This window comes from Pelodiscus sinensis, chromosome 12, assembly GCF_052426305.1.
Source record: "Pelodiscus sinensis isolate ZL-2025 chromosome 12, ASM5242630v1, whole genome shotgun sequence".
NCBI lineage: Eukaryota > Metazoa > Chordata > Testudines > Trionychidae > Pelodiscus > Pelodiscus sinensis.
Genome location: NC_143063.1, coordinates 13,961,447 through 13,988,676, shown reverse-complemented (window position 1 = coordinate 13,988,676; position 27,230 = coordinate 13,961,447). Strand labels below are relative to the sequence as shown.

At 46.1% G+C, this 27,230-nt stretch overlaps 1 protein-coding gene across 1 annotated transcript in view; it reads left to right on the top strand.

The window, feature by feature from the left end:
• Positions 1–27,230, top strand: part of MBTPS1 (membrane bound transcription factor peptidase, site 1) — an 88,109-nt gene that overhangs the window by 35,983 nt on the left and 24,896 nt on the right. The window contains exons 10-16 of the mRNA XM_075940324.2: positions 1,228–1,379; positions 2,660–2,821; positions 4,534–4,678; positions 5,665–5,853; positions 11,143–11,315; positions 13,418–13,533; positions 18,680–18,836. Coding sequence (XP_075796439.1) covers positions 1,228–1,379; positions 2,660–2,821; positions 4,534–4,678; positions 5,665–5,853; positions 11,143–11,315; positions 13,418–13,533; positions 18,680–18,836 — 1,094 coding nt within the window. The remainder of the gene's footprint in view (positions 1–1,227; positions 1,380–2,659; positions 2,822–4,533; positions 4,679–5,664; positions 5,854–11,142; positions 11,316–13,417; positions 13,534–18,679; positions 18,837–27,230) is intronic.

Below are 27,230 nucleotides of genomic sequence, written 5' to 3'. Positions count from 1 at the left end.
GATATGCTTGCAGCACTGGCCATGTGGGAAATGAAATTAAAATTTTCCCAGGGCTTTTCCTGCTCACGTGGAGAGCAGTAGAGGCACAAGTTCTGGTCAGAACAGGGCAATGTAGCATGTCTACTAGAGGCTAATAGCCTCATCTTTCGCCAACACTGTGTCTACACTACCGTAAACTTCAACAATGCAAGGTGGGGAATAACTTTACTTCTCATGAAATCAGGAGTAACCAACATTGAGTTTAGCAGTCCTTAATGTCAATGCAACAGGTTTGGTAGCCTGGATGCATTGTTTAGAAAATCAACCTTATGTGACTAAATTTGATGTATATCTACGCTACAGAATTTTTTTTTGGAAAAATGGCCGTTTTTCTGAAAAAAATCTCATGTCCACACTGCAGTAGCGTTCTTTTGAAAAAAAAATTGAAAGAACAGAGGGTTTTTTCTGACATTGGTAAACCTCTTTCTATAAGGAAGAACGCCTTTTCCGGAAGAGCTCCTTCGGAAAAAGGCGTGTGTAGATAGGGAAGAGGGAGTTCTTTCGATAGAAGAGGATAGAGGAAAAAGCACAGGTGCCCTGGTGGCCAATAGTAATCACAACTTACATGCGAGATAGTGTTCTTTCAGTGTGGACACTAACTGTCAGATGCAGATTGCTTTTTCGATGTGTTTTGGCAGTGTGGACACTCTCTTTCGGAAGAAGATTTTTCAGATCTCTTCTGGAAAAGCTTCTTCCAAAAGAAGCTTGCAGTCTAGACATAGCCCTAGTGTAGACCAGGCCTAAATAGGTCTAGTTTTTTTAAAACTTTCCTCACACATCATGCTTTCTAAACTTTTTATCATTTTTGCTGCTTTTCTCTGGAATCTCTGGTTTGTCCATCTCTTTCCTAAAGAGTGACTCCCAGAATCAGGGACAGTACCCTAGCTGAAGCCTCACCATGATTGAATAAAGTGGATTAATTACCTCCTGTATCTTGCATATTACTGATTTAAGACTTATGATTTAAACCTGTCTGAAGAAGTCTAAAATTTTCTCAATTTAATTTTTTTCTACTTTAAAAAAAAGTGAAAAATCTATATGAATTAACTTATACCGAATAGTTTTAATTACATAGGACTTGCCAGACCGGATCAGACCTGCTCTCTTGTATCTTGTCTCTGACATAAGCTAGCATCAGTAAATGATATGTTGATATGAACATTAACCTTCTTAAAAATTAATTCATAGGAACTGCCAGGCGGTTATGGTAGAGTGAAGCCCGACATTGTTACTTACGGCTCTGGAGTGCGAGGTTCTGGTGTGAAGGGTGGATGCCGCTCCCTCTCTGGGACAAGTGTTGCCTCTCCTGTAGTGGCAGGTGCTGTCACTTTGCTAGTAAGGTAATAATTAAATCAACATATATCTCAAATGCATTTGATTAACAAGATCTATACATTGACTTCAAAACAACCTACCAATTAAAAATTTGTTTCTACACTTATGAAAACTCTTTGAAGAACAATGAACACAGTTTTTCAGATATTAATTTATAATAGTTTAGCTTGAAGGATATTGGGCCTAATATTTAGAGATACAAGATTTAAATAAATATTTTATGTTTATCCATTTTTGCCATACTTTTTAATAGCTTGTGTCAGTCACCAGACTTTACTCTTCCATTTGTTCTGGTAGGACCGAGATATGTTTGCATTTTTTGCATACAGCAGGTGCCTAAATACCATACATTTTATATATGTGTGGTTGGGGTGGGCATGTTGATTGTATCTTTATACAACTTCTGAAGTGTTCTGCTAAGCGCTAAAGAGTTGTTTTGAAAAGAGGATTTTTCATTCCATACATTTAATTTGCAGTAATATTACAGTAGTTCCAGAGTATCTTGCAATAGTTTAAGAATGTCCAATAATACTTAAAAATTCTCATACCCCAAACTTAACTCTTCACATATATAAGTAGTCTGTACATTTCTTGAATATAAATGCAATTGTATATTTTTGCTCCTGTTTTCCTTAAAAAGAAATAGGTATGTATTAAGGAGAAATATATATAAATATTTAGATTTCCAGAAAATGGGGCTAGATATTTTCAGTTTCAAGTATACTTCTGACATGAAATATAATATATCTGGGGTTGAAAATATTGTTGACAATTAAGCATATTGTGTTATAGAGATGGAAAAATAATATATTTTCAGGAACAGTATATGGAAAAATTTACCATTTTCATTTTAAGCATTTTAACTGAAAAGTCATTTAAGAGCTACTCTGTAGTTTTAACCATATGCATATAAACATATTCATATCAATTATATTTCGCTTAAATTGAATGGGTTAGAATAGGTTTAGGCCTTGTATACATTTGGAATCCTACAGTAGCACAGTTATAGACACTCGCTGCCGACAGGAGGGGTTTTCCTTTTTGCATAGTAAAATCTGAGAAGTGGTTGTTAGGTCCACAGCAGAATTCTTCTGTCAACTTAGTGCTATCTACACTGGGAGTTAGGTTGGCTTAACTATTTTGCTTAGCAGTGTGAATTTTTCACATGCCTGAGCAATATAGCTGAGTTGACTTTGGAGTTTAGTCTTAATTCTCATTCTGTACCTAACCAGAGACAAGAACAATGCTTACTAAATATAATCTTATAAACATTTGTTATTTTTAGTACAGTTCAGAAGCGTGAAATGGTGAATCCAGCTAGTATGAAGCAGGCATTGATTGCATCAGCACGTAGGCTTCCTGGAGTTAACATGTTTGAGCAAGGACATGGGAAATTGGATCTTCTTAGAGCCTACCAGATCCTCAATAGCTATAAGCCACAGGCCAGGTGAGTGTTAATTAATAATCTTTTGTTTATCGATAGAATCATAGAACTGGAAGAGACCTCAGGAAGTCATCAAGTCCAGCCCCCTACCCAAGGCAGGACCAATCCCAAGTAAATCAACCCAGCCAGGGCTTTGCCAAGCTGAGACTTAAAAACCTCTAGGAATGGAGATTCCACCACCTCCCTAAGTAATCCATTCCAGTATTTCACCATCCTCCTAGTGAAATATTTTTTCCTAATATCCAACCTAGACCTCCCCCACTGTAAGTTGAGACCATTGCTCCTTGTTCTGCCATCCGTCACTACTGAGAACAGCCTTTCTCCATCCTCCTTGGAACTTCCCTTCAGGAAGTTGACGGCTGCTATCAAATCCCCCCTCACTCTTCTCTTCTGCAGACTAAACAAACCCAAATCCCTCAGTCTCTCCTCATAGGTCATATGCTCTAGCTCCCTAATCATTTGGTTGCCCTCCGCTGAGCCCTCTCCAATGCTGGCAATGCTCCTCCTAATGAAGCCTAATATGCCATTAGCTTTCTTGGCTACAAGGGCACACTGTTCACTCATATCCAGCTTCTCATCCCCTGTAGCCCCCAGGTCCATTTCTACAGAACTGCTTTTTAGCCAGTGGCCCCCAGCCTGTATCAATGCTTGGGATTCTTCCGTCCCAAGTGCAGGACTCTACACTTGTACTTATTGAACCTCATCAGCTTTCTTGTGGCCCAATCCTCTAATCTGTCTAGGTCACTCTGGACCCTATCCCTGCCCTCCAGCGTATCTACCTCTCCTCCCTAACTTAGTGTCATCTGCAAATTTGCTGAGGGTGTAATCCCCCTCCTCCAGGTCATTAATAAAGATGTTGAACAAAACCTGTCCTAGAACTGATCCTTGGGGCACTCCACTAGAAACCAACCACCAACCTGACATTGAGCCACTACCCGTTGGGCCCGACATTCTAGCCAGCTTTCTGTCCATCTTACTGTCCATTTATCCAATCCATACTCCCTTAACTTTCTGGCAAGAATATTGTGGGAGACCATATCAAAAGTTTTTCTAAAGTCAAGATATATCACATCCACTGACTTTCCCATATCTATGTTAATTCCATTTTGAATATTTATTTCAAAAGAGAGTGTCACAGTTTGCTCAGCTGAGCAGTCTGCATGCTTACTTGGTAAAGAGAACTTGCATATAGGTTGCATAATTCAAATGGAAAAGAAAAGGTGCTTGTCAGAAGCTATCATGTTGCTTAAAATTAAAAAAGAATAGGGGTAGGAATCTATTATGAAGGCTTCTACGTTTTCTTTTAGTTTAATCCCCTCCATGTCCAGTGGAAAATTTAGCAGTATGTTAACAAGGTATTGTGAATACAGCAATTAAATAAAGAAGCAGTCTAATTTCAGTTAGCCAAAGTGTTTTCATTCTAAAAATAAGAATTACTTTATTTCACATAGAAATATAGGACTGGAAGGGACTTCAAAGATTATCAATAGCATCCCCATGATGTAACTGGATTAAGTATTACCAGACCATCCCTGACATAAAACTTTATCATGTTATATTTTTAATCTAATCATGGTTTTAAAGTCTCGGTCTCACTGGGAAGAAAGATCAGAGCTGTGAGAGTGACTATAGCTTGCTAATTTTACCTCTGACTTTTTAACATGATTGTGTTGTGGGTGCTTCTTTCATTTACTGTGTGTGTAATTTTTTTTCAGTTTGAGTCCGAGCTACATTGACTTGACAGAATGCCCCTACATGTGGCCCTATTGCTCCCAACCTATTTACTATGGAGGAATGCCAACTATTGTTAATATTACCATCCTGAATGGCATGGGTGTCACTGGGAAAATTGTAGACAAGGTAAGACATAAATTGCCATGACTTGGAACAATAGTGTGTCACATTGAAGAGCAACTGCTAACCCTTATTAACCCTTATTTCAGTTATAAATTTTTTTTTCACTTGTGAGAGGGTAATACTTTGTGCCTACTCTTTTAATTTGGCACAATAAACACTGTACATTTAGAGTTATATAAATATTGGATTTTTGAATTGTTGGTAGTTCTAAAAACTCAAAACATGTTTTGTTTTGGTTCAAATTTAAAACAATTTTTTTCCAGCAATTCAAAAAACATTGAGTTGGGTTAAAACATTTTTCAAACCTACTTAAAAGATTTTGTTTCAGTTTGGGTAATTTTGACAAAAAGGACTGGAGTTGCAAAATGGCCAGAGGACGAAGTGGTCGGTTCCTTATCAGCTTTAACCCAGTGCTTAGAGCTTTCACCTAGGATGTCGGAATCCTGAGTTCAGTCCCCATTTGCTTGCTCCCTTCTTCTGGGGAAAAACTATTTGAACTTGAGTCTCCCCACATTGCAGGAGAGCATCCTAACCACTGAGCTGAACCTCTTCTGCTGAAGCAGTTCCACTTTTCCACAGGACTGGGACTTGAGCTTGGGTTTCCCACATATTAAGTGAATGACTTAATTACCAGGTGGTAATCAACCATAGACTCTTTCCCTGGCACAGTGACTGTTTTTATTGTCATTATGAATGACAATGATTAGTCCTTGGACAGATCAGTAATGCACTGTTCCAGATTAAATCTTAAAGAGCATTGATGCATATTGTAGTCCTTTTCCAACATCCTGAGCTGGCACTAACACCTAATCCAAGTATATATAATTGTGTGGACAGTGCAGAGTTTCTGTTTTGTAGCTGAGCACAACATGAATGTTTTTTCTTTTTAAGCAGGGTATATAAAATTCAGTAGATTATTTGGGACAACAAATATTCCTTCATCAACATTTTAAAGAAATTACCAGTACTTTTTATTTTCTACTCTGTAGCCTGACTGGCAGCCCTACTTACCACAGAATGGAGATAATATTGAAGTGGCTTTCTCCTATTCCCCGGTGTTATGGCCTTGGTCAGGATACTTAGCAATTTCTATCTCTGTAGCAAAGAAAGCAGCATCTTGGGAAGGAATTGCTCAAGGTCATGTCATGATCACAGTATTGTCCCCTGCAGAAAATGAAGTAAGTTTCTATCATTTCAGTGTTTTATCATGTAATGATAAATTACTATTCCTCTACATGGTTGGTTTCAGGGGTGGGGAACCTCAGGCCCAGCAGCCAGATGCAGTCTCTGGCTTACCTTGATCCAGCCCTGAGGCTCAGGGTTTCTCCCCCAGCTTTGGGGAGCCTGCCCCTACTACGGAACTGGAGCACACAAACTCTACAAGCCTGGGCCCCACTAGGCTCTGGTGTGCAAGGGAAATGTGGGGAGTGTCTTTCTCCTTCTCAGTCGGGGGCCACGACAGTGAGGTTTTTTTTTATTGGGTTCTCACTTGTATGTGGCCCCAGACTGATTTTTTTAATTTTGTGTGGGTCACCAGCCCCAACCCAAAAAAGGTTCCCCACCCCCTAGTTTAGGTTTATAATCTTGGGCGTAGTTGAATTTGGGAACAGGGTTTAGTAGTTGCAGCAGGAAATCTAAAAGTTGAGGGCATGATATAAAATGAAATTAATGCACTCAAACAAAGAAACAAACCAAAACCCCATTCACATGGCCAAGTTCATAGAGAGATGAAAGGGTAATATAAACTGTAAGTAAACTCATGAAATGTAGGATATTCTCATAGACTGAGAATGAATTAGAATTATTTTTCTCTCCAAATGAACTCTCATTGTTTTGAAGATCCTTCTAAAGTCTTAAAAACTTCAGAGGGGTAGCCAAGTTAGTCTGTAACAGGAAAAACTTAAAAAACCCTGAAGAAGTGGGTTGTGCCCACGAAAGCTCATGACACCTGTGACGTAGTGGGGGTACTTGCTGGGCTGTGGTGACCTCTGCTGTCCGGAGCAAGACCCAGCAGGGAAAACCTCATTATGCAAAGGTGACTCAAAAACCTGTCTGACCTGCGGCCCCCCATGGGGAGAAACAAAGGGAGGTGGAATGCTGCCCTGGCTGTGGTCAGGGCTGGAAGAGGGGAAGTTAGTTCCTGGCTGGAAGGCAGGGAAGAAGGAGCTAGGGAGGGGGGCTGGGACTCCCCTATCTCAAGGGGGGCACTGAGGCCTCTTAGCCCCAGTTCCTGTAACCAGATTACATCTGTGCTGCGCTGTGGTGGAGGAACAATAAACAACCTCCATTCTACTGGCTGGCGAAGTCTGTTCATGCCATTTCGGGGTGCAGGAGATGGGAAAACCCCGACGCGTCGTCACAACACCATCTACATGTTTTGTTAGCCTTTAAAGTGCTACTAGACTATCTGTTGTTTTTTAAGTTTTTTTTTTCTTCTAGAGTCTTCAATGCTACATCTGCTTTAAGCATTCAAGCTTTTTAAATATACTAGGGGGCTGCGCCCCCTGCTTGCTATACTCGCCAACCCCTCACTTGCTGGCCACTTCACAACCAGAGAATCTATTAATCTTGCACTGCACTCTCCATGGCCCCAAGTCACTTGTATCCTTCTTCACTCCCACCCACCACACTCCTGAACAGACCCCTCTACTTGAACGCTCTTGACCCATCCGACCCACTCGTTCCCTTCAATTGCCAGCCCGTCCCCCCGCCCAAACCCTTCTCACTCCTCCCCCACCTGTCAATTAAGTCGTCCATCGCCCACCGCCCATCCCCTCCTTTCATCCCTTGCCCCGCCTCCATCCTTCATTCTTACACCCCCTTTTTCCTGCCTCCATTCCTTCTTTCACCATCCTCCCTAACCCCCTCCCCATCCCCACATACACCCTTATTCCCTTTCCTCCCTCCCTACACACACCCTGGCCATGCTCCGCCTCCCTCCCCCCCCCCCCCCCATGAGCAGGCAACCAAACTAGCAAAGAAATGGCACCAGGCCTGTATGCAGGAATTTCTTGGGGGGGCAGCTCCGGGTGCTGTGACAACTGGATCCCTGGAGAGAAGGGGCAGCAAAAGTGCCATTGTTGGGCGCTATGAAGCGGGAAAGGGGGATGTCTGTGGGCAGAGGAAATGAAAAGGAAGCAGAGAAAGAGGCTGGAGGGAGAATCAGAGAGTGCTGGTTCCTTTGGATACCAGGTTGAGAAGGGGGATGGGTGTCTGTGAGGGGACAGGAGAGGAGCTGAGGACACACATGGAGGATGGAAAGAAGGCCGGGAACCCATGCTGTGGGGTGGGGAGGGGCGGCTCTCTGGGCACCACCATGCAGAGGCAGTCTGCCCCCCACCCCAGCTAGCCTGCCCACGCTTGGCTGTGTTGCCAGCTGCTCTGAACACTGCTGGCCTCCTCTCTGTGGTGCCTCAGGGGCTGCTGTACTGCAGCAGCAGTTTCCACCAAGGGTGGATCGGCACTGGTGTAGACACTCGGGGCGCAGCGGAGGATGAGGCAGTGGGCAGCCAGGGACACGGAGCCTGCCTCCAATCCCAGCACGAGTGGGCTGCACCCCAGGCCTCGCACCAGCTGAAGCAGCCCCCTGGGTCGGGGGGACAGAGAGCCCCTGCTTGGAAGGAGCACTGCCTTGCGGCCTCTCTCTAGTGAGCCAGAGTTCAGCCTGCCTCACACACGCGGTTGTGCACCGTGGGTAGCTGCCAGAAGGGGGGACATGGCACAGTGGTTGCTTCTCCCGAGCAGAGGGCCACCAGAGCAGGCATGGTGTGCAGCCAGTATCTCTTCTCAGTTACCAGGCTCCCAGTATCCCCAGGTCCAGCCACCCCAAGCCTCTACCTGGGGTCTCCCCTCCGAGCTGTGGTGGCACAGCCCCAGTCCCTGCGGAAGGCTGATCCGGAACGGTGCTCAGGTCCTGGGTTGAGTCACTCCCTGCCCTGGACATTGTTCAGAGACTAGCAAAGCCACCTGGCAACTGGCGTAGGCAGATTCTGCTTCCCAAAGGTCCTGCCCATTCATCTCTGGCTGCAGCCTTTTAGGGTATGTCTACACTACAGCGCTAATTCGAACTAACTTAATTCGAATTAGTTAATTCGAACTAAGCTAATTCAAACTAGTGCATCTAGACTAAAAAATTAGTTCGAATTAGCGTTTTGCTAATTCGAACTAGCATGTCCACAGTGAGTGGACCCTGAACTGAGGTTAAGGATGGCCGGAAGCAGTGCCGGCAGGGCATCAGATTAGGACTTAGAGCGTGGAGCTTCTGCCTCAGGCTAGCTGAGGGCTGTGCTTAAAGAGACCCGACCCCCACCCTGGACAGACAGTTCTCAGGGGTTCCCCGCTTGCAAAGCATTCCTGGCTTGGAGTGCTCTGAGTGCCCACACTCGGCACATCACAGCACTTGGCCATCAGCTTGGCTGCGCTTGCCGCAGGCTGCCATCCGGGAGGGGGGAGGGGAGGGTTAATCAAGAGGCTTCAGGAGAGCTTCCACCCTGAGAAGCCTGCAGAGCCACCCCAGTCCTCCCCATTGGGGGCTCGTACCCCATTCCTCCCTCACCTCCTTCCACTTACCCCTCCCTAGGCCCCCTTCCTGATGTACAAAATAAAGGACACGTGTATTCAAAAATAGAAACTCTCTTTATTGAACAAAACTCGGAGAGACTGGGAAAAGGAGGTGGGAGAGGGCAAGAGAGAGGGTGGGAGAGGGGAGGGCAACTAAAATGATCAGGGGTTTGGAACAGGTCCCATATGAAGAGAGGCTAAAGAGACAGGGACTTTTCAGCTTAGAAAAGAGGAGACTGAGGGGGGATATGATAGAGGTCTATAAAAGCATGAGTGGTGTGGAGAGGGTGCATAAAGAAAAGTTCTTCATTAGTTCCCATAATAGAAGGACTAGAGGACACCAAATGCAATGAATGGGTAGCAGGCTTCAAACTAATAACAGAAAGTTCTTCTTCACAAAGCAAATAGTCAACCTGTGGAACTCCTTGCTGCAGGAGGCTGTGAAGGCTAGAACTAGAACAGAGTTTAAAGAGAAGTGAGATAAAGTCATGGAGGTTGGGTCCATGGAGTGGTATTAGCCAGGGGGTAGAAATGGTGTCCCTGGCCTCTGTTTGTGGAAGGCTGGAGATGGATGGCACGAGACAAATGGCTTGGTCATTGTCTTCGGTCCATCCCCTCCAGGGTCCCTAGTGTTGGCCGCTGTTGACAGATAGGCTACTGGGCTAGATGGACCTTTGGTCTGACCCGGTGTACGGCCATTCTAAGCTCAGGGCTCAGGGTCAGCGGTCTCAGTGGACCACCTTGATTTTCATGCACACCTGCTCCTGGGTGGCCAGGCTGGCAGCTATCCTGCCCTAGATGGACACTTTCCTGTGCCTAGTGCGGAGGTCGTGGATGAGGTCCACGATCTCCGCATTAGACCAGGCGGGCGCCCGCCTCTTGCGGACCTGGGCAGGTTCCCGGGAGCCGCCAGCCTGGTCCCGGGAAGAGGCGGAGGGCTGGGTGGCAGCAGGTGGCTGGCTCGAGCCGTGCCAGGTGCAGGGTCTGCTGGCTGAGTGCTGGCAGGCTTGCACCTGGCATGGGCACCGTAGCCAGCCCGTGCCCCTTTAAGGGCTCCGGGGCCGGGAGGGGGCAGACGAGTTTCCCTGGTGGTGCCCAGAGTGGCCACCAGGGAAAGCTGGGGAGGGCTAGCCTCCCACTAGTTTGAATTAAGTGGCTACACAGCCCTTTATTCGAACTAGCTAATTCAAACTAGGCGTTAGTCCTCGTAAAATGAGGTTTACCTAGTTCGAATTAAGCTCTCCGCTGGAGGCTATGGGAGCGTAGACGCTGTAGGAAGATTTTAAATTCTGAACATAAATGTAAACTGCTAACTATACAAATGTTTTGTGTAGTTGGGGTTGTTGGTATACACATTTATATGGTTTAGGCTCATTGGTTAACTTTCACAGTTATACGAAATACCCATGCTGATACAGAGGCAGCAGTGCAGGGGGTGGGGTAGTTGGGAGCCAGCTTCCCGCATGTACGGGCTCCCACAGACCAACCTGCCCCCCACCACCCTGGACTATCTAAGTGAAATTCCAGAGACAGCAGTGCAGGAGTGAGGCAGGCTGCTCCACAGGAGCTGGTACGTGCAGCCCATGCGTATCTGCTCCCATGGAGCTGCCCCCAGCCATGTGTCAATGTATAACCAGTGAAAAATGTTAGTAGTTACATGGTTACAAAAAAACATGCTTTTTAATATCCCTAGTTACAGTACTTGGGTACTTGTTGAGTTATGCTTTCATCTCTGAACATTCATTACTGGCGCTGGGAAACTGTTCCTAGATTAGTGGGTAAACATGGCAAATAAAAATCAAAAATAATTCCTCAGTATTTTTAGAGCTTGATGTAATCCTAAGTGAAATTGCAAATACTCTTTTGAGAGAAGACTTTCATTATTTTTGTTTTGTTTTCTCTTCCAGTATAAAAGTGGTGCAGAACAGACTTCTATTGTGAAGCTCCCAGTAAAAGTAAAGATTATTCCTACCCCTCCTCGTAGTAAGCGAATCCTTTGGGATCAATATCACAATCTTCGTTATCCACCAGGATACTTCCCCAGGGATAATTTGAGGATGAAGAATGATCCTTTGGACTGGTGTGTTTCTTCAGTTTTATTTGAGAAATGCTAAGAAATTCTTCGGGTCTACTCTTTCACTGTATGTAAACCTTGCTGAAACACTCTTCATAATAGTGAACGTTGGGCTATAACGAATCTGCCCCCAGATCTCACCAGTCCCACCCACTGGGGCAGGAAGCTGCTAACTCTTCTGACCACAAAGATATGGGAGGCAGACAGCTCGATCTGCCCATCTGCTGTTGCCCCAGCCACCCAAAGAACACTCTGGCCGAGACCCAGAGCCAGAGGAGCACTCTGCTCTGCTGCAGGATTTGAAGTGTCCGGTGTTCCCCACTGACCCTTATTCCCCCTGTTCCCCGCCATACACGGAGAGCAGGGCTTTTTCCCCATAACACTCCCCTGGCTATAATGACCAAATGGTGTGGATCCCAAAGGTTTGTTATAACCATTATTGTCTAGAGAGGACAATCCCACTTCCAATATTACATGGGGAATTTTCTAATTATTTAATGGAAAGCAATTAGGGATGTGAAAGTGTAACATTGTAAACAGTTAATGGCTCCTATGGAGCTATTAACAAAGGTTAATGTTCGTGGTACATGTAGGCTCCCGGTACACATGGGGAGCCATCTAAAAGCCGGCTCCCGGCATGCAGTTTCCTGGGGAACTGATTGCCACCGTACGTGTAAACCTGAATTGGTTGAATTTTTCAGTGGTTACGCAGTTATTTAATTACATGCATTTTAACGTCTCTAAAAGCAATGTAGTTTCTGGATGGAATTCTTGAGATATATCTGTGATTTATTAAGAACTTGCTTAAATTGTTTCCTTGACTTCTGAACAAAAGTTTAACAGCTGCAAAGAGTGAAATGCATTGAAAGGCTTCATCTTTTTAAAGTGTTTTTCTCTCATTTAAAAAACAAAACACCTTTACAAATTTAGCTAGATTCATTATAGAAAAGTACAGCTGAAGATTCATTTTAAAAAAACTCAGTAGTTTAGTTTAGTTTACAGATTGAATATAGCATTTTCTCTGCTCCTCCATCCACTTTGTTGTAGGGAACTACAGAACACATTATTGACTCGTGTTAGCTCATATCAAAGCAACCTGAGAGATACCAGAGTAGGTTCCCTGCTTTTTGAGAAATGTCTACATATTAGTCCCACTTCTGAAGGAATTAATGTTCATGCCAAAAGGGTTAACCTACTCCAGAATCTGACTTAGATGGAGGCAAGGACTGTAGGCACTGTGTGGGAGGGAGCATACAGTCATAAAGCAATGGAAGCCAGTTTAGAGGGTGTTGGATTCATCATCTGAATAGCAGGGAACAGGAATACTCTTTTCTCCCTAGTGTGGCTCCTGGCAAATTGCCATGAGCTGCTTCCACTGGTTTCAACAGTTCTCCAAAGTCATTCTCACTTAAGGTGCATTTACACAGCAACATTATTTTGAAAAAACGAGTGTTATTTTGAAATAACTTAGTCTGTGTCTACACAGCAGGCAGTTATTTCAAAATAGTATTGAAATACTTTCAAGCTGGAGGATTTCTTACTTCGACTCCTGTAAATCTCGTTGTACAAGGAGTAAGGGAAGTTGGAGTGAGAGTGTTCAATTTTGAAAGAAGCTACGCGATTGACATAGCTCAATTTATGTAGCTTATTTTGAGTTAAGCCCTGCTGTGTAGATGTGCCCTTACTGACTTTCCTTCCCATAGAAGAGCTGGTGAGAGCAACACCAGCTGGCAAGAGATGAAGCAGGTAAAAGCAGCTGGTTTTAATATGGTGTTAATTTTTCTTTTTGTAATGTGTAACACATAAGATGTGTTTCATAAGAGGCCTTAACAGCTTAATACCTTTAGTATTACTTGTGTAATTCATTGCATTCTGTTATCTGCACTCACAAATGATACATATTTCATGGAATTGTACATAGAATTAATTATGCATGGAAAATTAGAAGCCATCTTTTGAAAATGTAATTTTTTAGAAAGGAAAATAAAAATTGACCCTTTTACAAGATAAGAAACGTTTTGAACGTTACAGGATAAGGTAATTTAGGTCTATGCATGTGATGTTTACATTTCTTGACCATTATTTTTGTTTACTTTTATTTTTATTAGGAATGGTGACCACATTCACACAAACTTCAGGGATATGTACCAGCATCTAAGAAGCATGGGATATTTTGTCGAAGTTCTTGGATCCCCATTTACATGTTTTGATGCTAATCAGTATGGTAAGCAATCATGAACTTGCATTGTTTTTGTTCAGTTAATTTATTTTAGAAACTCTCTTATCTTTGTAAGAGATTGAAAAGATTTTTTTTAAAACACAGCAGAATACATGCTAATATACAAATAACTTCATGCATTATAAATGCATCTTTAATTTTACAAAGGAAGCTTCTCTGTAGTACAGTAGACTTCCGATAATCCGGCACCTTTTGGACCTAGGTGGTGCCGGGTTATCAGATTTGCCGGAGAATCAGGAGGTCCGGTACAGCTGCAGGGCTTAACAGCTGGCCAGGACACAATCTCCCTCCCTCTCACCTACCCCTGCCTCTTCTTCTTCCTGTCTCCTCAGTGCTGTAACTTGATCCTCCTCCTCCTCCCCTCCCCTTTCTCCTTCCCTGAAGCAAAATGCTCTTCTCCATACTGTAACATTATCCCCCTCTCCCCCAACCTTATGCTCCCTCTGGTTACAGCCAGCATGTGTGCTGAGCTGCAGGCTTTTTAATCAGCTGGTCAGGAGCGCTGAACAGTTGGATGCCGGACTATAGGAGTTTTATTGTATTCCATTTTCTGTCAGTAAAACTAGTTAATTCACCTTTGGTTGTATTAAAAAATGTTTAATAGACTGAAAAGGAGGAATACTCATCATCCATTTTGCCACAATCTTTATCTCCCTAACCTCTATATGCATTATATATTTAAATATACAAATTTAGGACTTGAAAAGACCTAAAGAGGTCATGTAGTCCACCTAGCCACACTGAGGCAAGATTATATATACTTAGACCACCCCAGACAGATGTATGGTACAGTCTTAACACACCAAGTCCTGTTGAAAGAGGAATCTGTTGAAGTGTCTGCACCGCTGAGGTGAGGGGTGGATGAACTGCAGCCTTAACATAGTGGACATTCATAGAAAGAATGTATTGGAAGGAGTCTCAGGAGTACATCAAATCCAGTCCCCTGCACTCATGACAGACAGATGTTGGTCTAACTTACTTTTAAAAATCTCCAGTTATGGAGATTCCATAACCTCCCTAGACAGTTTGAGTGCTGACCACCTTGACAAGAAGTTTTTTCTAATGTCCAACCTAAACCTTCCTTGCTACAATTTAAACCCATTGCTGCTTTTCCTATCCTCAGAGGTTAAGGAGAATAATTTTTTGCCCTCCTTGTAATACTGTTTAGTTACTTGCAAGCTGTTATCATGTTCCATTTCAGTCTTCACTTTTCCAGACTAAACAAACCCAATTCCTTCAGTCTTCCCTCTGGTCATGTTTTCTAGACCTTTAATATTTTTGCTGATTTTCTCTGGACTTTTTATTGCTTTTCTCTGGACTTTTTCTAGTTCAGACTCAACTTTCCCTTCCCACAGGAGCATAAAGAAGGTAGGAGGTCCGGGTGTGGTGGCAGGTCATGTGGTGCCTACGTGTTTGGCACCCTCCATTTGCTGGGAAAGTGCAACTTTGTCTTACCACAGGAGGGAGTGGGGCAGAGGGTGGGGGGGAGAGGTTCCAGGCGTGGCAGCAGGGCATGGGTTTCATTGGGGATGAGCAAACAGAGGTTTATTCCAGGGGCCTCAGATAACAGCTTCCCCTGCTTCATCCAGGTTGGCATGTGCAATAACAGTCTTCTCCAAATCACACAGAATGATGGAGCACTGATGCTGACTGAATGTGGCCAGAAACCTGGACCTTATGCTGCAATGATTTGTGCTACAGTGACGCCAGACCATTTACTGCTGGCTTGGCATGGAAGGGTGTTCTACTGTGGATGACAGAATAAGATAGGCCTCCTCAGAAACCTTATGAGAAGGATTCTTTGTAAGAGTTTTATCGAGATGTGCAGGGCAGATTCCCACTCATATCCAGATACGTTAACAAGATGTTGTGGGGACCCACTGATGTGTGGCCACAGTAGCTGCCATAAATCTCATGTGATTGTCTTAACCCACTTTCTACAAGATAAATACTGTGAACTCACCAGAAATGTCCTCCCTTGAATCAGTGCCCGACTATGAGACATCCTGGGAGGAGGGGATTGTCTCCACGTTTATAAAAAGTTCTTGGCTCTCAGTGACATAGGTTGCCTCACTCGCCTGCTGACCATTCTCCTCCTCCTCCATCACCATGATGTCCTCCACGCTGCTTCCTGAGGTGGCCTGAGTGTCTTGGGAGGAATCTACAGACTTGCTAGGGAAGCTGGTCGGGTTCCCCTCTCAAAGATAGCTTGTAGAAGTGGCATGTTTAAGAGGATGCTCAAGACAGGGTTAGGGTTAGTCCATTTACCTCCTTTGTCTTTTGGTACAACTGCCTCAGCTCCTTTATTTTCACTCAGCATTGCTGTGCGTCCCTGATGTAGCCTTTCTCCTCCATGCCTTTTGCGATCTTGGTATTGATAGCTCCGGATGATAAATTTTGATTAATTGACTAATCGAATAGTCGATGCAATTTGCAATTTCAAAGTGGCAGCACCTCATGGAGCCTGGGGTCAGGCAGGCTCTGTGCAGTGCTGCTGCTTTGAATCGTTGTGACATTAGGCTGCACACAGCATTTCAAAGCAGCAGTGCCGCATGGAGCCTGGAATCAGCTGTGGACTCCCCTGCTGACCCTGGGCTCCATGCGGTGCTGTCACTTTGAAAGGCCGTGGGGAGCCCAGTGTCAGCAGGAGAGTCCCCAGCTGATCCCAGGCTCCATGCAGTGCTGCCGCTTTGAAATGCCGCGTGCAGCCTGGGGACACCCCAGCTGGCCCCAGGCTGCACACAGTGTTTCAATGTGGCAGCACTGCATGAAGCCCAAGGTCTGGCCCCAGACTCCATGGTGCTGCTGCTTTGAAGCAACCCCTCCGCTCCCTACCCCCTGCTGCCTCTTTCTGATAGAGGCAGCAAGGGGGGGAGGAAGTGACTATTGGATAGTCGACTAGTTGTTTATAACCCTATAGATAGCTTCTTTTCCTGGTCCATAGTTCTGCAAGAACAGATTCCTCTCCCCACACTGCAACAAGGTCCAGGATCTACTGCATGCTTCATACTGGTGCTCATTTGTGGCCCTGGGAACTCATGGTCAGGTGTGCTGCTCAGGTGTGCTATCTGCTGTAAGGTCTGCTTGCACACAGAAAATGAAATTCAAATTTTCCCGGGGCTTTTTCTGTTCATCTGGAGAGCAGTAGAGTTCAAAATCTTAGCCAAAGTGGTCATTGCGGGGCACTATGGGACACCACCTAAAGGACAAGAACATCAACTTTCCCCGTAATATGTCTTCACTACTGTAAAGGCAAATATGGAAGATCGAATTTAGCAGTTATTCCTCATGAAAGCAGGAGTACAGAAATCGATTTTAACAGATAAAGTCAACAGAATTAGTAGTGTGGACTCATTATTTAGAAAATCTACCTAATGTGGCTAAGTTCGACCTAAACTCCCAGATCAGACGAGGCCTGATTTTTATTGTGGGGTTTGTTTGTTTTTTATAACAGTTTTGTGACATTATACTAAAAGGCATATCTAAAGACATAACCCGGACTGTGTTTTAATTTTCTTCATCAAAATTAAAGCAAGAAGTCTCAATATTTTTTTAAAAATCTGGCTATTATGCCTTCACATAAGCTAGAATAATAAAAGAATGAAAACATAAAGTGAGAGCTCTAAGCTTATTAAAGAAAGCAATTACCATTCAAATCTTAACTGTTTCCTTTGCCAGAATTCTTTCTTTGTTCTTGTATTATCAAGCACAAAAATTAAACTTGTCACCAAGGTAAAAAGCTTTACATATTAAAGGACATCCAATCTGTCTCATGTGAAGGCTTAATTGTGTGCTTATTTACCTTAGAGATGTTCTAGAATTCCTCTTCCCCTACATATGCATAGTTTCAAAACAAATGCTGATCCTTGCAATATCACTTTTAAGTTGTTTTCATGTTAGTATTTTCTTTTATATATATTATTGAAACCTTTCTATTTTAATGGCTGTATATTCTTACAATATGATGGCAAGTCACCAGTTTTGCTTAATAGAGATTTTAAGGTCTTTTCAAGGGAAAATCCTGACTGAAATGTAATTAGTGTATTCATTATTCTTTACTGTATCTTCCTCAGTAACATGTTAAAGGAGTTGTCAGTGTTAATCCATTTCCCACATTCTAAAAGCCATCATTACAATTGACACTTATTATTGGCATCCTTCACTGAGAAACTAGGGCAGGGGGGAGATACAGCCCTCAGGCTGGATCCAGCTCACCAAGCCTTTTGATCTGGACCACGGTCCACCTTGGCAAGACCCTGAGGCAGGCTCTCTGCCTTCTTCTTCCTCAGGTTGCTCAAAACAGCTGTTTGCTCCCTCTAGGTGCTACATGCCCCTTGTGGGGTGGAAAGAGGGAGACTTCACGTGCTGCCCGTGCCTCCCAGTCCAATCATTACAGCTCTTATTGGCTGGCAATTGGCCAATGAGAGCTGTAATAATTGGGCTTGGGGTATGGGCAGCACATGAAGTCATACTCCCTCTCCCACCCCACTGCATGGAGCAAAGACACACATGGAGGGAGAAGCCAGCTGTTTGGAGCAGCCTGGGACTGCGACAAGCAAAGAGCCTGCCTTGGTGTCCCACTGGGCTACTGGAAGGTAAGCGCTCCCAGCCAGAGCCTGCCTCTGGCACCCCAGCCCCTCACACTCTCCAACTTCCTGCTCCCAAGTCACCATACAAACCCTCTACACCCCCCTCTGCAGGTCATAACTTCCTCCCATACCCTGCACCCCCTCCTACACCCATCCGCCAAGCCAGAATCCTCTCCTCCCCATACCTCCTTCTGGACCCTGCACCTCAGTCACCTGCCCCAGGTCACAAGCCCCTACTTCACCCAAACTGTGTCCCAGACCTCACACCACCTCCATAGAAAAGCGGCCCTTGACGTTTTAGAGTGGCCTCCCATAAAAAATAACTGCCCGCATGTGAACTAGGGGCTAAAAGGACATTGAGATTGAAGTACCACAATATCTCTAGAAGTGGCTTTAGAGCAAGTGAGTTGAGAGCATATTGTTAGGACAGCTTTGGGACACTTGCTCAGACACTGCCTTTTACATGAGTTCTGTGGATAGAGGTAACATTACATTGTTTAGACCTTCAGAGATTATGAAATCTGTTTACTTTGTTTATGTAGGGACCTTACTGATGGTGGACAGTGAGGAAGAGTATTTTCCTGAAGAAATTACAAAGCTAAGGAGGGATGTTGATAATGGACTCTCGCTAATAGTGTTCAGTGATTGGTACAACACTTCAGTGATGAGAAAAGTCAAGTTCTACGATGAAAACACAAGGTACCAGGTTGTGGTTTCCACACACCTGCCTCCCACAACTTATCAGAATTGTTCTTTATAAGTAGGTCATCATAAAAATAATGTGTCAGTTTCCTTAAATAATGAAATCATGTTTCAGTATTTGCAATGTTTTCCACGGTATGTACAAGGAAGGCAACATATGTCACAAATATAGACAGACTAGAAAAAACAATGACTAAAAGAATTCTCTGTCATTTTTGGAAGGTGAATGGAAAGTAGAACAGAGATTGAGTAGTAGCAATTAGTTGAGTGACCCAATATTCAAGCAGATGAAATAATTCCTATATATTTTATTAAGGGGGAAATATGTTAGTTAGCATCACTAATACAGGCAGTCCCCGACTTACGCGGATCCGACTTATGTCGGATCCGCACTTACGAACGGGGCTTTTCTCGCCCCGGAGCTAACAGGCGGCGGGTCGCCACCCGTGTCCTCCGGGGCGAGAAAAGCTTCTCCCGGTCTCCCTGGTCTGCTGGGGGGGTCCAGCAAAGCTGCTGGACCCCCCCCCCCCCAGCAGACCAGGGACACCCGAGCAAAGCCGCCGCCTGGGCGGCTTTGCTCTTTTGCCCGGGAGCAAAGCCGCCCAGGCGGCGGCTTTGCTCGGGTGTCCCTGGTCTGCTGGGGGGGTCCAGCGGCTTTGCTGGACCCCCCCCAGCAGACCAGGGGGACAGGAGCAAAGCCTTGGAGCATGCCCGCAGGGGGACAGCCCGGGCGCGCCTGGGCTGTCCCGCTGCGGGCGTGCTCCAAGGCTTTGCTCCCCGTCTCCCTGCAGACCAGGAAGACGGAGAGCAAAGCCGCGGAGCACGCCCGCAGTGGGACAGCCCAAGCGTGCCCGAGCTGTCCCGCTGCGGGCATGCTCCAAGCTGTCCCGCTGCGGGCGTGCAGGCCAGGGAGACGGGGAGCAAAGCCTTGGAGCACGCCTGCAGCGGGACAGCCCGGGCGCGCTTGGGCTGTCCCGCTGCGGGCGTGCTCCGCGGCTTTGCTCTCCGTCTCACTGGTCTGACCAGCAGACCAGGGAGATGGGGAGCAAAGCCTCGGAGCATGCCAGCAGTGGGACAGCCCAGGCGCGCCTGGACTGTCCTGCTGCCCGCGTGCTCTGCGGCCTTGCTCCGGGTCTCCCAGGTCAGCAGACCAGGGAGACGGACCAAAGCCGTGGAGGACTTGGGCGGTCCCGTCTCCCTGGTCTGCTGGGGGGTGGGTGCAGCTAGTGCCCCCCCCCCCCCAGCAGACCAGGCTTTTCTTGCCTACCCCTGGGGTAGAGCAGCTGGGGGCTGCCGGGTTGGTCCCGCAGCGCCGCTCCGGACCAACCCGGCAGCACCCCAGCTGCTCTGCCCCAGGCGTCCTGATTCAGCCGCTGCTGGTCAGTTTCAGCAGCGGCTGAATCAGGACGCCTGGGGCAGAGCAGCTGGGGTGCTGCTGGGTTGCTCCAGTAGCGCCGAGGAGCCGCACTACTGGAGCAACCCAGCAGCACCCCAGCTGCTCTGCCCCAGGCGTCCCCAAGTCAGCCGCTGCTGAAACTGATCAGCGGCTGACTACAGGAAGCGCGAGGCAGAGTTGCTCTGCCCCAGGCTTCCTGGAATCAGCCGCTGATCAGTTTCAGCAGCAGCTGACTTGGGGACGCCTGGGTTTCTTAAGTTGAATCTGTATGTAAGTCAGAACTGGCATCCAGATTCAGGCGCGGTTGAAACTGATCAGTTTCAGCAGCGGCTGAGGCCAGTTCCAACTTACATACAGATTCAACTTAAGAACAAACCTACAGTCCCTATCTTGTACGTAACCCGGGGACTGCCTGTACTGAGAAATTGAATATTTGGGAGCTCAAAATAAATAACAATTAGAAGACTCCTCAGTCATCTTTGGGTTAATTTTATTTTAGCAAATATCCAACCAACTGTTAACAAAAGTTATTTTCTCTTCTCGGAGACATCAGAAATTCTTCATCCTTTTTTAGCTTTTAAATGATTTGGCACATTGGCTTTTTTGCCAAACCAAGTAGACATATGTAAAAATATTTCATTTCTAGGTATTTTTTGTCCTGTTCTGGTAAAGCATACTTTGTTTCACTGTAAAGCTGGAACACAATGAAAATTTCACCTTTGTAATGTTAATTAACTTAGTCTGGGGTTTTCAAAGGAGTCTGCAGGCAGTTAGGTGCCAATATCCCATAGAAATGCAATGGGATTTGGATGCACATTTCACTTCAGACCTCTTTGAAAATCCCAGCCTTAGTGTGTGTTCCAGGGAGCTAGCTGAGGTGAATCAGTTAGGGTTTACTGCAAGAAAGGGGATGGCCAATCCCCAAAGCTGATGGTTATTCTAATATTTATATTCACCAAACCAGTACAAAACAGCTTCTGTATTTCCTTACAGGTCAATCCAGAAGTCCAATCCAAACAGTTCCCTTGAAGTACCCAGTCTCAGGCCACTTCCCAGACACCCTAACCAAATACATTTCTACCAGTCCTAAAGGATCATGTTACTTTTCAAGTCAATGAATATTTCAGACCTATTCCAAACACACACTTAACAGCCATTTCTTATTAACTGGAATGAGACTTATTTTTAAAAAAGCGTATCGATAAACAGATCAGAATACATACAAAGAAGAGTTCAATTCTTGAGGGTCAGTTACATAGCAGAGAAGGTGATTTTGTAGTGGCAAAAGGTTATTTTAGAATTTAGAATTTTGGTTTTAGGTGAAAATCCATATCCAGAGTGGTTCCAGCCAATGACTGGGACCTCAATGCTTGCGACTTAGGTTCTTTAAGTTCTTTCTCATATGTATTCCAATTAGGTGTGCACGCACCATGTGCATGACTGCCAGAAAGTTTTTACCCTAGCTGCTACCCGGCAGGTTGGCTATGCAGCCCCCTGGAATAGTGCTAGTGCAATGCCTTATAAATGACCCTGCTGACCCAGCCCCTCCTTAGTTCCTTCTTGCCACCAGTGGCGACTGTTGGAACTTTCAGCTCCCTTGCTTTGCAAGTGCCATTCATCCCTAGCTAGTTGTAGATGGTTTGTTTGTTTAATAGTAGTGAATAGATAGCCAGCTAAATACTTAGCAGCTGGAACAAAGAGGCTTTCCCTTCTCTCCTGTGTCCCATGAGGGACTTGAGGCATTCCACAGCCCCAAGGTTTTAAGCAGTGTAGCAATTGCCTGAATCACATGCCAAAAAGTGATCCCCACGACTCCTGAGGTACCTCGGGGGAATCTCATCAATCAAATAAGTGCAAATCTGTGCAGCTTTTAAGCTTTGCACCAGAAGGATCTCCTTATGGAGGCTGCCCTTGCACCCTCATCACCCAGATCCTGCACCAAGCACCTCAGTCTATGGCGCTCAATCCTCTGCACCAGTTGGCACCGCAGAATGACTCCTGTTACAAGAAGTCCCTAAAGGCCTTGGCTTAGTGCCATTCTCGTTCACCAGCATGGTCCTTTAAGGCAGCTATGTCCACTCCAATACCACTGCCAACCCTGAGACTGACTCCATCGACGTCCATGAGTGTTGGAAGACTCTCATTCCTGTGGTGCCGAAGCATAGAGCTCAAACCAAGCTATGACCCCTATTGTCCGTGGACTCTCCATGCCAGACACCTTTGAAGCTGCTTTGGGCCTCATGAAGATTACCAGATCTCCTCCTGCTTAAGACAGACCCCTAGCTCTGTGCCAGATCTCTCAGGGAATGCTTGCCGTGCTTGATCCTCTTGCCCGTGCCACATCCTGCTTGCTGGTCCTCTCGGAGCCACTCCTACTCAAGAGCCTCCATGCTGAGCTGTTTCCAGTCTGATTTGCAGTGGTCTCGACCCTCCAACTGGTCCCCAAATGACCAGCATCATGGAACTCCATGTCATTCCCAGCACTGGCACTGTTCCAGCTCCACCTCACTCAATGCAACCATCTCATCCAGAACTCTTCATGGCACCGTGCAATGCCCTGGCATTACTCTTTGGACTATGCCTCATCTAGCCCACATCATGCTTTGGAGCATTCCCAGCACTTCTCTTGGGAGTGTGTTCAATCGTCTTGATACCCATTGTTGTCATATCGCCCCCAGAACTGGTCCTGATCTCGCTCCTGCCATCAGTTCTGTTCCAGTTGTTGCTCCTAGTCTCAGCACCACAGCACTGAGCTCTCCTTCCTTCACTACAGGATCATTGCCATTTGATCATCTCATTCCAGCATGCCGATGTCATCCCAGAGGTAACTCTCAGTGGTCTCGAACTGCAGGTGCACTTCACCAGGAGCAGCCGTTCCCACAGTGGCCACCCCAGTGGAAGTTTTGGACTCCGTGTGCGTACCAACAAGCCCAGGTCTCCTTCCCAGCTGGTCCTCCCATTGGTCCCTTCCAAACCCAAGTTTCTGGAGGCAACAATTAGCTATTCCCCAGCTCCTGATCTTATGCAGCCTGGGATGCTCTCTGAGGCTTCTCCTAGCCCTTTGAGGCCCATGCAGGACCAGCCAGCAGAGGAGCAGGATGTGGCGCTCCTAGTGGCTACCCGATCCTCATTGGATCCTCTGTTGCAGGCCCCCCTTCCATGAACTGTTGGCCCTCTAGGACCTGCTTCATAAAATTGCCATGAGCCTAAATCTCTAGGTGGAGGACGTGACTGAGCAGGATGACCCCATTGTTGGCATCCTGACTAGAGAGAGTCCATATAGGGTGGCCCTCCCTATAATTAAAACCATTATGGTTTCTGCTAAGACTATATGGCCAACACCTGCCTCCACCCCTCCTACAATAAAGGGAATGGAGTGCAAGTACTTTGTGCCAGTTAAGGGATTTAAATACCTCTTTACTCATCCACCTTTTTGGCCAGAAGGTCTATTCTACAGGAGGCCTGCTGTTCCTTATTGCTAATCAGCAGGTTGTTCTGAGCTGGTACAATTTTAATGCCTGGTCCCCTCCTGAAATTCCAGGACCCGTTCCCCCATGAATCCTGTAATGAGTTTGCTGCTCTTGTCCAAGACGGGAAGGTTTTCTTCTGGACCTGTGTCCAGGCCTCCCTGAATGCTGGGGGTCCCGGCTGCACAGGTATCATCATGCCTCTGGTATCACTATGAAGTGAATTGTATGGCTGCATCCTTCTGGCCTTTCTCTGGGGATTCAGAAAACTATTCAGGACCTTCCCTTTGACAGGGTGGGCCTTTTCCTTGAACAGACAAACTCTTGTGTCCACAGCCTCAAAGACTCTCATAATGCAATCAAGTCTTTGAGCATGCATACCCATGCTACCAAAGAAAGACTTTCAAGCAATAGCCTCAGCAGAGGCCCTTCCAACCTATGTCCTGCACTGATTTCTTTTGTTAGGGGCCTTGCTACTCCTGCTGCAAATCATCTGGGCCGTGATTAGATAACAACCAGGGCTAGCCCAAGCCTCTTTTAGCATCCAAGCAGGCTTTTTGAGGGTGCGCCCAAGAACTGAGTGCCGATGCAACCAGATCCTTACCCCTTCCGAGACAGACGATCCCATTTCACTGTGCCTGGTCTAGAATAAACTTGGACTGCTGGGACCTGCAGACGGTGGAGAGGGGCTACTCAACCCTTCCTCTCCTCACCCTTCTCTCCCCCACCCCCATCCCCTCCTGTCCCTCTTCAGCTACCCTGCTCACAAGGAGCTCCTCATGCAGGAGGTTCAGCCACTCCTCAAATTGGCAGAGGTGGAGGAGGTTTCTCAGGAATTCAGGGGCAGGGATTTTTACTAGAGATGTAAGTGCCTAGTTGAGTCACTACTCGACTACTCTCCCTCCACCCCACACTGGCTCTTAAAAGCCAGTTCCACCCAGCACCATCTCTGCCGTGGAGTGGGGCAGGGAAGGCAGATGTGCATCAGGGGACCTGGCGCAAGCTGGGATTGAGCAGTCCCAGCTCGTGCAATCTCCCAGACCACCGTGGCTCTGGTTTTTGAATGTGGGAAGAGCTGCCTAGCTCTTCCTACATTTAAAAAGCAGAGCTGTAGCAGTCCTGGATCTGGCGTGAGCTGGGACTGCTTAGTCCTGGCTTGTACTGCCCCCCAGGAGCTAACCCCCTTATTGACTAATCAAGTTGTCGACTTGATTCCGTCGACTACTTGATTAGCTTATTAACTGCTACTTAACATCCTTAGTTTTTACTCCAGTTATTTCCTTGTCCCTAAGGTGAAAGGGGGGCTTTGGCCTATCTTCGACTTTTGGGACCTCAACAAATTAGTGGTCAACCACAAATTCCTCCTGGTCTCCTTGAGCTCCATTCTCTTACTGGATCCACCCTCCCTCTGATGGACGCCTACTTCCATATTGCCATTGTGCTCCAGCACAGGTGCTAGCTTTGTTTCCTGCCTTTGTAATTGGCTAGCCATTCACAGTCTTTGTTTAATCCTAAAATGATGGTGTCAAATTTGCAGATGAACTGCAGCTCAGCAGTATAGACTGGTCCAGGCTGAGGTTGATGGTGGGGTGGAAGCTGTTGAAATCGTGGTGGAATTCTTCTCATGGGTCCAGATGATGAAGATGTCATCAATGTAGCATAGGTAGAGAAGGGGCATGAGTGGATGAGAGCTGAGGAAGCATTGTTCCAGGTCATTCATAAAAATGTTGGTATATTTTGGGGCCATGCAGATTTAAAGGTAGCCATCCTGCAGCAAAAAACCTTCAGGACCAGACTTCAGAGAGAAACTGCTGAGCTGCAGTTCATCTGCAAATTTGACACCATCAGCTCAGGATTAAACAAAGACTGAATGGCTAGCCAGTTACAAAAGCAGTTTCTCCTCTTTTGGTGTTGACACCTCCAGATCAGCTGCTAGAAGTGGGCCTCACCCTCCCTGACTGAATTAACCTCGTTATCTCTAGTGATTCTTGCCTGCATATTTATACCTGCTTCTGGAAATTTCCACTACATGCATCTGACAAAGTGGGTCTTTGCCCACGAAAGCTTATGCTCCAATACATCCGTTAGTCTATAAGGGCTCCTTGTCACTTATTAAAAACTGGAGGAACACCTCCTTGAATCAGAGAGACCTATCCTGAAGGCAGTAGTGCATGAGGGCCATACAATCACCCGCACCACCCTACAGACGGCAGTGGACATTGCCGATAATGCAGTTACAGCTATGGCCACAGAGATGGTCAAGCGAAAGGCATCCTGGTTACAGGCTTCGTGTGTGTTCCCTGTGAACCTCAGACTGAAGTGGAGGACCTCCCATTTGACAAAAATTATTTGCAGTTAGATGTACTGCATAGTAGCAAATATTCAAGAATCATGCATGTATACTCTGCTTTATTGGCGTAGGTGGTACACCCCATATAACCGTAATAGATATGGGCCACCATAGAGACCATATGAAGATGCCCGACCAAGACAGCATACACAGAGGAGGTGCTTCATCCAAGGTCGCCCCTCTACCACCTCAAAGTAGCAGGTTCTAGGGTCTGTATGACCTCCCTCACGATTCAGTGCCAACACAGCAGTGCCGTCTTTTACCCATCGTATGTGTCCCTTCCTAACACACTGGGAGTCCATAACTTTGGGTGGATGGATGGAGATAATCTGTATGGGATATATTATCCCCTTTACCTCTACCCCCACTATCTCCTAAGCCACGTGGGAACCCACCCCACCTCCCTACCTTATACAGTTTGGCAGTCTGGTTGCTCCCAAGGTGGGCAGAGGCGGTGTGGAACCGGCCACCCACCTCTCTCCAGGCAAATGCCCTATCCCCTCAGCCATGCGAGAACTCACCTCACCTCCCTACCTTCAGGTCGTCCCTTATGCCCTGTGTTGGCAGTCCGGTGGCTCCCAGGAGTGGGGCCCTATGCCCTACCTTGTTCCTTTTCAGGGACCCTTCTCACAAGAGCCTAGTGATGTTTGGAGCAATTGAAAGGGTACCCAAGGAATTCTACGGAAGAAGGTTCTACTCCAACTTCTTGACCGAGAAAAAAACAGGGTTGGAGACCAATCCTCAACCTCCGCAAACTGAACAATGCTAATCACAATCATTCCAGCATTGGATCAAGAGAACTGATTCGTGGCTCTCGACCTACAGGCTGCCTATTTTCACATTGCCATTCATCCGGCACACAGGCATTATCTCCTCTTCACAGTAGGGGCAGATCACTATCACTATAGTGTCCTATCTTTCGTCTTCTCATTGGCTCCTCGAGTATTTTCAAAAGTGTTAGCTGTAGCCACTGCATATCTCCAGCAACAACACGTGATCATTTTTCCATACCTCTATAATGTTTGATAAAAGGAAGGTCACGCGAGGAAACCACCTCCATGATAAACAAGACCAAAGCCCTCCTTGGTCATCTCGGCCTTCTTATCAATGAACAAAAATTGACGTTGCAGCCAGTTCAAAACATAGAATTCATTGACGACTGCCTTGACTCAGTCTCA